The sequence below is a fragment of the Haliaeetus leucocephalus genome, unplaced genomic scaffold (assembly GCF_000737465.1).
Source record: "Haliaeetus leucocephalus isolate CR32 unplaced genomic scaffold, Haliaeetus_leucocephalus-4.0 Scaffold2, whole genome shotgun sequence".
Lineage (NCBI taxonomy): Eukaryota > Metazoa > Chordata > Aves > Accipitriformes > Accipitridae > Haliaeetus > Haliaeetus leucocephalus.
In genome coordinates this window covers 14,829,782-14,839,961 of record NW_010972438.1, presented here as the reverse complement: position 1 = coordinate 14,839,961, position 10,180 = coordinate 14,829,782, and the positions used below count along the sequence as shown (strand labels likewise).

Genomic DNA, 10,180 nt, shown 5'->3' with positions numbered 1-10,180 from the left:
CACAGCCCAAAAGCGAAATCTGGAAATCAAGACTGTGTGGATTTTCCAGAAGACAGGGAGAGGGGAATTAGGATTAATAGAAAAGATTTCTCCTTCTTAACTGCTGTATCCTTTCTGTTATCTTACAACTTTGCTGCTATGTGTATGTTCTTTGGTCAAAAGACAAAACTCATGCAAAAAAGTACAAATTTGATCTACACAATATCATAGCAATATCTTGCTTTCTGAAAGTTAAATGGTCCCCATAGTCCTACAGACCTTTTCCACACACACTGTGATCTGTTCACAATTTTGCAGTCTTTCAGTCTTAACTTATAACAAAACTAAGCCCCAAAGCCCTTGGATAATTTTCTGAGGAGACTACTGACAGCAGATGAAATCACAAAAGCAGTAAATCTGTATTTCACTGCCTCTCTGCAGCATTTCATTTGACTGCATTGCAAAAAACTTGAACGATGCTTACTGAGTAGTGTTTAAAACTAAGTAAGGAACTGCAAGTCAGCCTATCCTTATTTGAATACTTCCAAATACTGCGTGACTGCAGACTGCAGGCTAAGCACTCAGACCAGGACCTAATTTGCTCTGCCATGTGGGGCACATAAGCCTCAGGCAGCTGTGAAAATTGATGCACAGCATCAAATAACCTTGGAGAAAATAATCCTGAGTAAAAAGAGTAGAAACCAACTCCTTTCTCTTGGAGAGTGAGAGGAAGTGAAAAAAAGAAATATGATTTCCCCTTCTTCATGTCAGACAGCCCAAAGGGTCTCTGAAACCTGCCCTGTCTCCTAGCAAAGGATGCCTATAGTTCCAGGGGGAACACAATAGAGGCGAAAAACGCTAAGGCAGTATAATTTTTACTAATGTTCATGCTGCAAAACCTTACTGAAAACAGAAGTTGATGTTAAAGATAAGGAACTCCAAACAGAGTTTCAGCCACCGTCAAAAACCATTAAGCTCTTCTAGAGCTTCTCTCTTGTTGTAAGCCACCAGAGGTCAGCACTTCTCCCAGCAGTCAAAGGAAAGTTAAAGTTAGATAATGGGTTGTGAAGGTACGCCTGCAAAGGTCCTACTCCTTTCTGTGTCAGTACCCTATTTTGAGTTCCTCATGCAATATATCGTATTCTGATCTCACACTGAAAAATCTGATCAGAATTCAAAACAGCTAAATACGTAGTGCAAATTAGGAATTCAATTTTATTAAAAGAGATCAGTATTATTACAGGATTCTCTGCAATATAATTATTTAAGATAATTTCAGAAGACTGAGACTTTACACCTTTACCAAAGAGTTCTTAAAGTAAATCTTGTTAATCGTAAGTTCTTAATTATGGAGAAAGCTTTCTGAGTATTTCTAATGTGATTTTCACCCTGCATTACAAACTGTCTGGTAGGTTAAGATACCTAGCTGGAAGTGAAAACTCATCAAATTTTAAGTGTTCCATGTGTCATCTCTCTCAGAGAAATCTAACAACAAAAGCAATCAGCGCTGAGTCACCCCCTCCACTGTGGGGTATGGGTTTGTATGTAGGTTTGTACGGGTAAGGCTTTGACTGTGCAATGAAAATATAGCACTAACGGAGCAATTCTAAAACTGTAAGATGCTAATACTGAAACTGTTAGACACTCGATCACAGCATTTCTGTTGCATGGTGTACATCCATTCCCCCTCTATCTCCCCTTTCATCAATACCCTCATTCTCCAGCTGTGTCAGTCACCTCTCCAAACCAGCACCACAGAGAAGCTGAACAAACTGTTGAGACCAATGATCTGGATAGGAAAAATTTCACAGTCAAGTGCATAAAAAAGTTTTAAACAGATGGTTGTTCTTTTCACCAAGGGCTCTGCTCTTCACAACCAACAGATAAATGGAAAGAGGAGAGTGTGTGAACTGTTCTGCCTCACCCAGAGATACTGACCAGAATCTACACTTGCACATTAGTCCAATAAGATCAGGGAGCTGCATTCCAGATGCTACTTCCCAAGCCTCTTCAATTTCATTTATTTATTTTTAAAATAATAAACCGCTTGCCATTAGGAATTCCTAGTACGTGTTCATTGTTCTACTAATTTGTCTCTGAAAAATCCCTGATTTTCCAGTTAACCAGGGGTCACGCAATCATAAAATCTTTGGGGGTATGAATCTAAGCACACGGGAACACAAAACTGTGTTACTGTAGCATCTGTCCAGCATGAAGAGGCTCCGGTAAGGACATATAGTGCAGACAGAACAAACATCAGATCCCAGGTCTGTATCTCTGAGTGTCCTCACAAGACTCAGAGCTACTACAAGTCATCAGTCCTCCTTCCCTCCTGCTCCCTCACTCAGTTCAGGGAAGTTGGAAGCAGACAGGATTGTGAGATAGGATTTAGTGGCTGGATCCACTTGCAACAACCATCACCTGTCCAGACTGGGAACTGGGCAAAGTTATGACACAAAAAATTCAGGAGTTACAAAGTTTTGCCTGACCTTTTGAAGTTGTTATTATTGGTATTAAAAAATAATTTCAGAATTTTGAAAGTACCAAATGTTAGACTGCATTTGCAGAGTCACGAAGGCTTGCCAAAACAATACGGGAAGTAAGTTAGAAAACAAAAGATCCAGACTACAGTTTGGCAGAGTTTCCAAAATGTGGAGCTGGTATATGTGAACAAGTAATGTTAATCTGACAGGGCTTTAAATTTGATATAAGGCTAAATACAGCTGAGGGAAACATGAGTGCAGGAACTTCAAAGGCTGAACAGTCAAGTGAAGTCAAATTAATACCTGACTGGGCTAGAACAAAGAGCAGATGGCTTTTGGAGGGAGCTGTATATCTGAACTCAAGATGACTTGGTAACATTTGAATTCAGAGAGCAAAAAATTAAAGCTGGAAATACTGTGTATATATGCAGCCTCAAAAAGAACTCTTGAAACTGTGAACAAACTGGTAAAAGAAGCCAATCTGTGTCCAAAATCTGGATGGTTCTCAAAACCAGACAGTGGACGTCTTAAACAACTACTATGTCCTTCTGAGAGAGGATATTATTATCATATACTTTTCTGGGGAATTTGCAGGAAGAAAGATTACAGTAATCACAATGGCATATTCACTGATTACCACTGATTTAAGACAGGAAGCTATCAGATAAGTTTCAAATATGCCACGCCTCACCATTCTTCTAATTTGGAATGAAGGACACAGTGCTCCAAATTGTTTCTTCATTGTAATTTATTCCGTAGATCCTATATACAATTATATTCTAGTATCTTCTACACTAAACTCTAACCTAATGGTTTAGACAGCTGGGAAATGCATACAGCAAGCAGCTTCAGCTATAGTGCTACCAGGAAGCCATACTCCTCTGAGTAACTTCGGCCAACTCCCTCTTCAGTAGAATCTAAGTCTTTGTGCCTTGCATAACTGAAAGAGGTGTCGCTTTTTAAAACTGTGATATAGTCATTTCAAAAGGACAACGTCTTGGCAAAAGGTAAGTTTGGTATCATTATTTTTGGCTCTAATACACACCCATTACCATTTAAAAGCCTGAATCTTAGCACACAGCACCCACTCCTGGGGCAAACTAAGCATTCAACAGCCACGGAAGCACGTTAAAGCAGAAGATCCTTTGAAGAATTAGGCACTTACATGAGTTCCAATGTACTGATAGCTAAGCTGATATTTTTATTTCTTCATTAGTGAAACAGGCACCTAATAATTGGATATACTGTCTCCAATAACACACTGCACAGATATGAAAGCTTCTAAGAGGCTATTTAGGGGAAGAAGATCGCACTTCTCGTGCTCTTCACCCACAAAATAAAACAAATCTTTTACTAGTATATGTAAAGAATGGAATTTTCCCCAAATTCAAAGCAGAGCGTCAGAGTGAGTTAAATCCATTTAATAATATCGATTAGTTTTCTACACATTGTCATTCACCAAGGCCACCCACAGCTTAATTATCACAGTTTGATGTATAAATTACTGCAACAAAAGATTGGGTTTAATTTACTAAAAAAACAGAAGGAAAGGAAACAAAAAAGAACTAGGCGGGGTTCCTTTTATATTGCCCCGAAAACAGCAGCACCAATGACCTGGATTAACCCATACTGAAGAGCACTGAGTAGTAGTCTAGGTGCCATATAAAAGGTCTTCATTTGCTTCAGTACCTCACTTCAAAATTCGTTCACTCTGTGCTCCTGACCAGCTTAGCCACTGATTTCCTCCCAGTGAACAGTAAAAGCAAACGTATGTTCACTGCTGGTATGATTGTTTTTCCACCCGACTCTCCCATCTCTTATCAGCAATTTCAACAACAGTCTCCATGTCGGAGAACTGGTGCTGAATTTGACAAACAAGGGAAAATATTTCCCTGAGGGGTCATCACACTTGTGTCTTCAGCCCACATGCAGCACTACTGTGACCACATTGTGTTGATTTTTCTGATTTTATTTAAAAACAAGCTCAACAAAAGGAATTTAGAGAGATTTTTAAGGCAGCCCAGAAAGTGCTGTGTGAAAACTGGCACAGGAACTTAGCATTTTAGAATATTTTAGAATTTACCTCGTTCACCTTCAACAGCAAACTAACTTTCTCTCAATTCACATACAAAACCCCTGAAATTGACAATGCTTGTTAAAAACATCCCAACTTATTGGAGTTCAACAAGTTCTGAGATAATTATTTACAGGAGTAATTCTGGATTTGCAGTTGCTAACTTTCTTGACATTTTATAAAAAAACCTGCTGGTTATTTCCCCCCCCCCCTTTTGATATACTTTCTATTTGTGAACCGAGACAAACAGATAACCAAAGCATTCATTCCGTGCTATGGGAGCATTCATTAGCACAAAATGTTTTAACTTAAATTAGTCTCAAAATTTTTAACAGTGTAATAAAATGGAAGACACTATAAATTGAAACAGTACAGTAACCTTTGCTTCAAACCTAATTCACAAGCAGTGCCAGCAAACTGAAACAGAACGACTCTGTTTCAGACCTCATGTAACTGGCTAAATTTCCATACTCCTATACTTTAAAGGTTATTAGTTTTTAGTCAGCTTTATAAGGGTAAGTCAACATTTGTCATGGCAGGAAGCCCAACATTATTATTTTTATTAGGTCTGCTACTAGTTAAATTGGCCTAAGATTAAACAGTTCTAATAAATACCCCCAAAACTTGGAGTTGAATAAAAAAACACATTCAAGCTCTGTTCCACAGGATGTTATCAGTATTTAACCTTCAGCAGGATAAAAAAACCAAAACAAACAAAAAAGGTTAAAATAGAAAAAACAACCTATGTTAAAACAGAGCCTCTTAATACAGCAAACACTTAACCTAAAAATAAATTAAGCCAGGCATCTCAGGCTTTTTCACTTTCAGAGAGAAGTAAATCTAAAACTAGAACAACATTCTCAATTGTTAAGGGCACTAATAAAGACTACTTTTTAAAATACTTGCTACAGCAGAGTATTTGCCTTTGCTTCATAGTATCTTAGAAATAGTCTGATTGGGAAATTCTAGAACATTCATTCTTCTAGAGCTGAGGCTGATAGTCAAGAAAAACAAAGTAGGTGACTAAAGCAGTTCTAAGTTTAGTTCAGTGTTGCAAAGCTAACTGTAATCATCCACACAAATCCATCCTAAAACCTGGGAGAGGCATCCCACTAGTAAAACTGCCAGCATCGCAAGAACAATTTATTAAGCTGTTTAAGTAAATTGATACCTAAAGGCAACTGATCATCCAATAAATCGTGTGTATCAGTCATACCACTTCCCTTCAAAACCATAAGGTTCCATCCACCACCTGCGCTCTCTGATGGGAGCAGGAGGAGGTTTGTTATTCCTCCTCTGCCAGTCTCCACAAAACCAGCAAGCAAATAAAGCAAAATCCAGAGACACTTTGTTTTAATCACAGCTTTATAAAGAACAGGACCTGAAATGATAGTCAGGGTATAATGAAAAGCCATATAAAGAAGTGGTGAAGTACTCTCAGTTGAAGAAAATCAGCTAAAGCTTGCAACACGCTGTTGCATCATGGGTTCATCAAAGATTGGCTCCTTGCCGCAAAGAGGCTGCTCTCATTAGTCACCACCCTTAAGACCTCAGATTTCATTTGCCATATGCAAGACAGAACCACTGAAGCGTCAGTAGCATAAGGACAAGCTGCATCCAGCTCTCTTGACTGATCATTTGTCTGCAATATCCAGAAATCAATATATCTACCAGCAGTTAGGAAATGAAGGCCAATTAACAGAAAAACCTCACACTGAGGTGAATTAACACAAGTAACGGAAACGCTGAAAAACCCAGACAACTAACGTACAGTTGATTAAATTCTGAATTTCTTCTCATTAGAAGCTGCTTGTAAAGACTACCTAAGAAAGACCTCTTCCATTCTGGAAAAAACTGGATATGAAGCTGGGCTGCCAACTAACAAGCAGACATCATACGGCAAGTTACTGAATGGAAAAATAAAGGCAAGCTGTTTGTTCCAAATTACCATTAAGCAGAACAGATCAGCAATTCCAAGTGAGGGGGTTTGAACGTTTTGGCTCACTGTGGTTACACTGCGCATGAACTTACCTGAAATATATCAAAACTGCAACTTGCTAATATTTCATTAAAAATGAAATACATACATTTATGAAGATCAAAGAAAATTCATGACTTGCAGTTTATCTCATAATCTTTTGGCCCTTCTTCCCTCTGGCTCCATGCCTGGTTCTCATGTTAACGATGTGCCATGGCCTAGAGGCCTGTGGGTTACCCTTCGGGTTAGCCTTCCTGCACTCCCCACGACGAATTAAACACAGTCCTAAGCACGAGGCAGCCTAGACTTCCTGCATATCAAAACAGTGAGGATATCGGGAGACAACAGAAGACAGATTGCCAACAGCCCTGATGCCTAGTTCTAAGATTTCTGCAGTCTGAGATGTAAGCAGACATACTGGAGACGCAAAGGAATTCTATGCCACCACGGTAGTTTTTAGAGCCTAACCCCAGGCACTGTATGAGATCCTGTACAGCAGAACAGAACATCCTTACTCTGAGGAATTCATGTCTTCCTTCCCATGACTTCACGTTCAGACCTTTAAATCTCCATCTGTGACTGTGCATGCTTTCTTACCCACTGCCCAACCACTGGCTGCGCTTCACTTTGTTTCCTTTAGAGGGGGTGATAAGGGAGTTGCTTTAACCAGTGAAACACAGAAAATGGTATGTATCATTGGGAAAGATGTGGGGCTTTTTATATCTTAAAACAAGCAAATTTCAAGTTTTACTAACTGTCTCTATTTTTTAATTATTAAAAAGCTAGAAAGAGCCCAACACCTTTGTACTGTTTACACCTAGAATTGTACTACAGTATTTTATGTGGGGTACGCAATGATGTATGTAAAAGCCTTATAATATTTCCTATATTAACTGATTCCTCAGGCATTGCAGTGTTTTGTTGCCCTTTAACTGCATTTGGAAAGAACTATGATAATTGTACTTTGACTAGAGGTACACTAGCCTTTTCTCAGAACCCCGACTTTTACTGTTCACATGCATTTTGGACATTTCATTTGTCATTGTTTTGTGACTGTGCTACTTCTATGGAGTTTATGCCAAGGAAGCTGGTGTGGCTTAAAGAAAGAACTGTAAGTAGAAAACCTCTGTTCTCTTTTGTGCCACTGACTTGTTCACAAAAACATCCCTAGTTTTGCACAGCTGCTCTGCCGGCTCCAGGCAAAGCCCAAGAATAAGGAAGAATTAATCTATTGCCAGTAAGCTTCAGCTTGTTACCCAGACACTTCCAGATGGAAATTTGGGAAAATTTCAACAGTACAGTATATGCTCAAGATTTTTGCTGAATTTCATCCCATGTAAGTACTACTGTACTTGATCTTCCAGAGTGTATTTTGTATTTGTGCAAAACAAAGACTAAAAGATTATTGTTTAATAAAGTCAGAGGAAATATTATATAATAATAAGTTCTGATTTAAAACCAAAACACAACATCTATATAGCAGAAAACCTGCTCTATTCCACATATATCAACATTTATGCACAAGTTAGGTTATTAAATAATCAACCAACTTCACATGTTAATAATTAAAATGAAATTCAGCATTTCAAAACCAGAAATTCATAACCCCCACGCAGCAAGCTACCTTTCTGGTGTAGTAACACAAAACTGTGGCAGAAGGCGCCCAATAGCTTTAGTTAGCCTTGTAAACACTAAAGGGTGGAAGAACAGTTTAATGTTACAGCTTGAGAAGAAACATAATTCCCCCCCCACACACATATTGACAGACTTCAAAGAAACAGGCTGCATACATCTATCCTTATAATGCCTTTTCCAAAGAGCAGTTTTTATTTCTGCTTCCTTAACCAAATCTTTGGGGTGGCAGGTGGTCTTTTCATACCCTCCTAAGACAAACAGAATGTTTAAAAGTCTATTTTCAGAATGCTGGAAGTCCGTCATACTCTCAGAAAACAGCCTGAAAGCACAGGGTGCTTTATTCATATAAAACACAAACTGAAAGATGATAAATCCAAAGCAACTGTTTGCACATTGTAATTTTGATTGGTCACATCTGTTATTAGATACGTCCTCATGCTCTAAGCTTTCATTGAGACTTTTTCTTTGAAATTTGACTATAATCAAGCTGCCCTTCCTAACTATAAGAAAGCAACACTCCAACTCCTTAGGTTTGACAATTCTATTCATTCATTAAAAAAACTTCATGCAGTAAAGACTAAAGCCGTATTTCTCTAACATTATGGTTAGTAAAATGAGTAACCTTAAGAGAACCATTTGGTACTTAACAATTCATGTTTTCCATAGATGCGTATGTACGCACACTCAGGGTGCTACTTTTCAAAAACACACAGGTTAAAGAAACTCCACTGTCATTAACTGTAGTAATTAAAACCCTTTGTGTAAAAGTACACTGAAAAGCAAGAGTGCAGCATCTTCTTATTAGTTCTTAGCTTAAGCATCACGACTAAATAGGGTCACTTGGCTTATGTTACTTGTACTTTAGATCCATTCAACTGCTGGAGATAATTAATCTTTGATGTAGTTGTATTAAATGCACCCAATTCAGTAAGTTGTCTTCAAGTTACTCAGCAAACAAGACTAATGAACAAGCTATATATTTAAGTGATAAAAACTTCCAGACAGAAACTTTATCCTTCCTCCAGCGCAGCCAGCCAGAATCCGTAAGGTCACCATTTTCTTTCCAAACAAGCACACAAAGCAACATTAACCAAAAGCACAAATTATTTAAGTTTTTCACGAACACTTATTCCTGAAACGTTCCACCATTCATGAGAAATTTGCAAATGAGTATGTTGAATTTGGGTTAATAAATAAGATTTTTAACATCACTTGAAAAGACTTCGTGCTTTTTAAGAAACAGAGTAGTCAACCTGCTGATAGGGCAGGTTTTCAGTTAGCTGTATTATTGGATTAATTTCTTGGTTTGTTACTAATGAGGAAAAGACAGATAACGCTTTAAGACACTGTTTTCCAGATTCCCTCCCAGTTCCTGCGTCAGTTTAACAATTTTTAAGTAACGGTTAGCCCTGGAATAAAATACAGGTAAGTTACTTTACATATCTAAACCAGGTATTTCTCAATTAGCTACTTAAAAGATTGGATTTAATTCCTTAAAGTGACAGATGCCAAAAATCTAGGTTCTTTGTTCCTTGCCTTATTGCAAAGGCGAGTTCAATATCTAAAGAAGGCAGTGAAGGATGCCTAAACAAACCAGGTGTCTATGCAAAGAAGCCTATTTTCAAAGCACGTAACTCTTCCCCAAATCAACACAGCTCACGCTAAAAAGACAAACAAAGGTGCAACCGTATCACCAACAGGCTCGGTACCTCCGTCTCTTTAGCTGGGCTGGTCACCGTCTGCACTTCCAAGGCACAATTCGCCCTCTTGACGGAAAGGTAAAAAGGATAATCCTTGGCCACCATCGTGGCTGCGGGAGGAGCGGTTTCGGGGGTCACAGCGGATTCTGTCCGAGCACAGAACGTGAAGACAAAGCTGCGCCTCCCCTCCCCGGCAGCTCTGTAACCGAGATCTCCCGCCTGAGGCTCCGGAGCGCACGACCCGCGAGAGCTGCGGCGCTCGCAGGAGGCAGCGGAGGGGCGGCAGGCTCCGGCGCCCAGCGGCAGGCCGGCGGCGCGCCACGCCGGCGCC

General features: G+C 39.2%; 1 protein-coding gene across 1 annotated transcript in view; it reads right to left on the bottom strand.

Moving 5' to 3' along the window:
* Positions 1-9,954, bottom strand: part of ARHGEF3 (Rho guanine nucleotide exchange factor (GEF) 3) — a 32,203-nt gene extending 22,249 nt beyond the window's left edge. The window contains exon 1 of the mRNA XM_010572576.1: positions 9,859-9,954. Coding sequence (XP_010570878.1) covers positions 9,859-9,954 — 96 coding nt within the window. The remainder of the gene's footprint in view (positions 1-9,858) is intronic.
* Between the last annotated feature and the right edge of the window lie 226 nt (positions 9,955-10,180).